The sequence below is a fragment of the Helobdella robusta genome, assembly GCF_000326865.2.
Source record: "Helobdella robusta unplaced genomic scaffold HELROscaffold_67, whole genome shotgun sequence".
Classification (NCBI taxonomy): Eukaryota; Metazoa; Annelida; class Clitellata; order Rhynchobdellida; family Glossiphoniidae; genus Helobdella; species Helobdella robusta.
In genome coordinates, this window is record NW_008705379.1 from 174,000 (window position 1) to 179,578 (window position 5,579).

At 34.8% G+C, this 5,579-nt stretch overlaps 1 protein-coding gene across 1 annotated transcript; it reads right to left on the reverse strand.

The window, feature by feature from the left end:
- Nucleotides 1-470: 470 nt before the first annotated feature.
- Nucleotides 471-1,361, reverse strand: HELRODRAFT_181038 (hypothetical protein; the record flags this gene model as incomplete). Its single annotated transcript, XM_009030325.1, has 2 exons — nt 471-861; nt 1,231-1,361. The coding sequence occupies 2 exons, from the start codon at nt 1,359-1,361 to the stop codon at nt 471-473; spliced, it is 522 nt and encodes a 173-aa protein (XP_009028573.1).
- Nucleotides 1,362-5,579: the final 4,218 nt, after the last annotated feature.

Here is a 5,579-nt window from a genome sequence, read left to right on the forward strand (position 1 = left end):
ATTACGATACCTTTTATAAGCAGAAATGTTGCACTGCGACGGAATTTTAAGGCTTTTGATGTAGAGTTTATGTTTAATTTTGGATAAATGGATGATGTGTTTGTTGACCCACGTTTTTTTATAAATATAATTGACTGGAAGCAGAGGGGAAACGGAGTCCAGAATATAGAAAAGAATGGCATAAAACGTAGAGCAGCATGTATTAATATTATCTTGAGTAGTGACAGATGACCAGTCTTGGACAGAAAGTTGGAGGTTGATTTTCCTAAGAGAATCAGGACAGAGATTTCTACGAAGTTTAATTGGAGCTGTTGGAATGGGGAAACAATAATTTGGACATAAAGCGAAAATAGGAAAATGGTCGGAAATGTATGTATGTATATATGTATGTAAGTTAAAACCAAAACATGATGAGTGACACTGAACCGTCAAACATCAAGTAACAAATGGATCAACACTTTGATTTGTCGTTAATTGCACATGTCGGCATTCAGTTGGATATTTTCAAGCACACAGACACGCAGGAACCGCTGCAACAAGCACGAAATGTGGTTAGTTGCGAAAAACAGTTCCCTGCTGTCGCCTGATCTGACGCTGATCATTTTGCATATTTCTTTAAGAAATTTAAGGGTGTTGGGGTCCATCGGGCCAAGAACCTCGATGCATATTGGCAAGAATTCCATCGAGGGGAGGGCGTTCCCATATTTTTTCATTTTCTCGTCCGCTGCCCTGGCCACGGCCAAACCGCATTCTTTACTTGTCAGGTTTACGTATCGTTCGGCGAGGGTGCCAGGGACCGTAACATCCCACGCCAAAAATCTGCCGGCTCTCCAAGGTATTAGCGTGCATCCGTCCGGGCGCCTACCATCATGCGCAGAATGAATGAATGCGCATGTATGTATGTATGTATGTATGTATGTATGTATGTATGTATGTATGTATGTATGTATGTATGTATGTATGTATGTATGTATGTATGTATGTATATATGTATGTATGTATGTATGTACTTATGTATGTATGTATATATCAATAGATCTAACTTTTATATAGTTACACGGAAATAACATTCATTCTTTTCTTATTCAAAAATGTTGTTCCATGCAAAATCGAAATCTCATTTTTTGCCCGATCAATAAATTAAAGGTACAAACTAAATGACGGACTAATAAATGAATGAATGAATGCATGAATGAATGAATGAATGAATGAACGAACGAATGAACGAACGAACGAATGAATGTTGGGCCATTTCTTTCATCCATCTCATGCCTTTCAAATAGCTGAACAAAAAATTTGATTTGGTCCGTGTCCTGTGTTACTAGTGGAATTGTTTTGGGATATTTTTGGAAGGTGGGCATCAAGCGAGTATGTGTATGTAAGTCCGTCTATTAGTATGTGTAAATGTAAACGTGTGTATTTCTAAAAGTATTTGTGTCTTGCAAACTGTGTGTGTGTGTGTGTGTGTGTGTGTGTGTGTAATCGGTCGGTACGTATGTAACCTTATTTACGCATTTTTCTAATCGGAATAGTTTTATCTGAGTTTTGAGCTGAAATAAAACGCCTGACTGGGAATGGTTACAAAATATCTCCGAGATGTAACATCTACAAACAGTCACTATGCTAAACTTATTATAAACATCAACAACAAACAACAAGCCGCTAGACAGACAAACAAACAAACAAACAAACAAACAAACAAACAAACAAACAAACAAACAGACATACAAACAAACAAACATACAAACATACAAATAACAGCAAAAACATGTATAGAAAACATGATAACAGTATTAAAGCTGGGAGAACGTCGTGCAATGATCGAGACTGCAGTTTGTGTGCCTGGCAGCTTGGCATATGTGATAGATAGCCATCCACATTTAAACACGCACGCACGCACGCACACGCACACATTTACACACAAGCACGCACACACACAATCACACACACACACACTCACACACACAGACGTAAATACACATGTAACACAAGTAAGCACGTATGTACGAACAATCGATTATACACAAGTTGATAAACTCTATTTAAAAACACATATACACACATGCATACATACATACACACATATTTGTAGACAGATTTTTATATACGTTCACACACACGCATACACACATAAGTACACATGCAAACACACACACACAGAATCAAATGAAATTTTATTTGCTCCTTAAATTAAGAGATTAATACAAAAGCAGGATGACAAAATGTGTAAGAATCCATTAACATGCATACATACATCATACATATATATCATACATACATACATCATACATACATACATACATACATACATACATACATACATACATACATACATACATACATACATACATACATACATACATACATACATACATACATACATACATACATACATACATACATACATACATACACGCATCACATCCGTCCGTTTTTATAAGTTTGCCTTGCAAGTTATCGCACCGCAGAATAATTATTTGGTTGTGGTGATTTTTCAACGTTTTTTTGTATGTTTATTTGTATATTTGTTTGTAAGTATGTATGTATGTTTGTAGGTTTGTATTGTATTTTTTATATGGTATTTCTTGTATAATTGATATTTTTTTTGCAGCAAGTAGTAATCCCTACGGATATAGAATATATTTGAAAGCGGCCAAATAAGTAATGTTTGGATATACAGATCGTGAATGAATCATAAAATAGTAATAATGTTGCCAATTGTTTTCTGGCATTTTATTTAAAATTTGTTCAATTTAAAAATACATACATATATAAATATAACGGACAATAAATCAAAAAAAAATTTAAAACGTCCCAACTGAAAATACACTTCCAAAAAAATGTCGAAAAGATTTAAAATTAATTTATCAAGTTGCATCATCAACAACAACCGCAGCAACAACAACAGCAACAACAACGTCGTCGTCATCGTCGTCGTCATCGTCGTCGTCATAATGACGTCATTAACACGTCATCATCATCATTGTTGTTGTCATGCGTTTGACGCTGAGGCTGTCTTTCCTCAAAACAATGATGGTTGGTAGTTTTGACTTTTTCGTAGGTTTGAAATTTTTCTGTATGAATTTTTGTATGTCTTTGTTGTATTAGTATTGTTTTTTTTGTATGGGTATTGATATATTTTGTATCAATTTGTATTGCTTGGTATTGCATCTCTGTGTGTATTATTTTATTTTTTTTATTGTTCTGCGCAATGAAATGAACAACCTTATCAATATTTGAAATATCAACAAAAGCAACAATAACAATAACCAAAGTTATAATAATAACAACAACAACAACAACAATAATAATAATAATAATTGTAAACTACAGTAATAACGATAAAAAAGAATTTCTTCTCATTTAATTGAATTCTTGCATTTTGTTGACAACGTTATGATTTTCTGTTCTTTGTGCGTACGTGTATGTGAATTAATTATCTATGGTGACTATATTCTCATCATCTTTTAGTGTGAAGTTATTTATTTCTTTGCTCATCATCATCATCAGCAACATCGTCAACATCGTCAACAACACTACCATCTTCATCATCATAGTCGTCATCATCATCATCACCATCATCATCATTATCATCATCATCGTCGTCGTCTTCGTCGTCATCATCAACATCATCATTATCCTTGTCTTCATCACCATCATCTTCATCATCATTGTCGTTGTCATCATCGTCGTCATCCTCATCGTCGTCATCATCATTGTCTTCATCATCATCATCTTTATCATCGTCGTCACCGGAATACAATACGGCAATGGCGAGCAATAAGTTTTGAATGCGTTGGAGATAGCTTAATATCCGGTCTAGCAACACACAATATCTCTACGCTAACAGCAGCAACAGCAACAACAACAACTTCAACAACAACAACAACAACAATCATAATATTAGTAATAGCAAAGATAGCAACAATAGCAATAATTATTATAACCGGAGATATTGTTAATCTTCTTTTTTTCTTCTTCTTCTTATTGTTGTTGTTGTTCTTATTGTTGTTCTTATTGTTATTTTTTTCTAGTGTCAATAAAAATAGTGTCAAGTGAAAGCAAAAGTTAGTGAAACGAACTTAGAGCAATGCAATGTACCGCGTAATGTTTTGTATGTTTGGAAACGTTTTGTATGTTCGTTTGTATTTCTGCATGTTTGTGTGTGTATACGTATGTTTGTACACATGCGCATAGGTGTGTTTGTGTATATATTTATGTATGCGTGCGTGTGTTCTTTAGGAATCACGGAAATGGCGCTAAACAAAAAATAATTGATTGATTGATGCGATGTGAGTCTTTGTACGTAGGTATGTTATACTTATATGTTTGTATGTATGTTTGTTTGTAGGTATGTTTGTATGTATGTATGTATGTATGTATGTATGTATGTATGTATGTATGTATGTATGTATGTATGTACATTTGTATGTTTGTATGTTTATACTCATGTATGTATGTATGATTGCTTTTTTTTTGTTTTTACATACACAAGCTTTTTCAATTAAAAATTGATTTGTTAGCTTGTTCATCAAATCGTTCTCCCGTTCATTAGTTCACTCTATTAATATTTTTTATTCATTCATACATGCATGCATTCATTCATGCATGTATTCATTCATTCGTTCATTCATTCATTCACACAATCACCGGGGCAGACTCACATACATACACTGACCTATTCATTCAAAGTTAATGTGCATTGCGAACTTTGTCGATATTTGTTGTTGTTGCAGCAGTTGTTGTTACAGTTGCTGTTGCTCATGTTGTTGTTGTTGCAGTTGCTGTTGCTCTTGTTATTGTTGTTGCAGCTGCTGTTGTTGCAGTTGCTGTTGTTGCAGTTGCTGTTGTTGCAGTTGTTGTTGCTACAGTTGCTGTTGTTGCAGTTGTTGTTGTTGTTGTTGTTACAGTTGTTGTTTTTGTTGGTCTTATAATTATATTGATAAAAATCGTAAACGCTGTCTGCAAAGACGTGTGCATTATAATGTTACTCCGGATGTTGTCGTCTTCAATGGTCGTGTTGTTGTGTTGTTGTTGTTGGTGTTATTCGTTATGTTGATGTCAATTTTAATGTCATGGACTCTACACGTATTTCACTCTTGATGTCGAAATATTTTATGATCATTGTGTTGTTGTCGGCTGGTTAGATGCTTTAACTCTCTCAAGGGGACATCAAATTTCTTTAAGAGTTTGTTCCGTACAATACCACCACCAACGTCACCACCACCACCACCACCACCACCACCACCACCACCACCACCACCACAATTACAACAACCAAAATAATAACAACAATAATAATATCAACAACAATAACAATGATAGCAACAGGGCCTTCGACTACATCAAGAAAAACAACAACAACAAAATCAGACACAACAACAACAAAGAGACAAACTATACATTCGATAATTTTTTGACATGACGTAAACTTGTGTTGTTGACATCAACTGCTACTGCTACTACTACAGCCGCTACTACTACTGCTACTACTATTACTACAGCCGTTACTACTACTACTACTACTACAGCAGCTGCTGCAGTCGCCTCTACTGTTACAGCTACAAAAACGACATGGC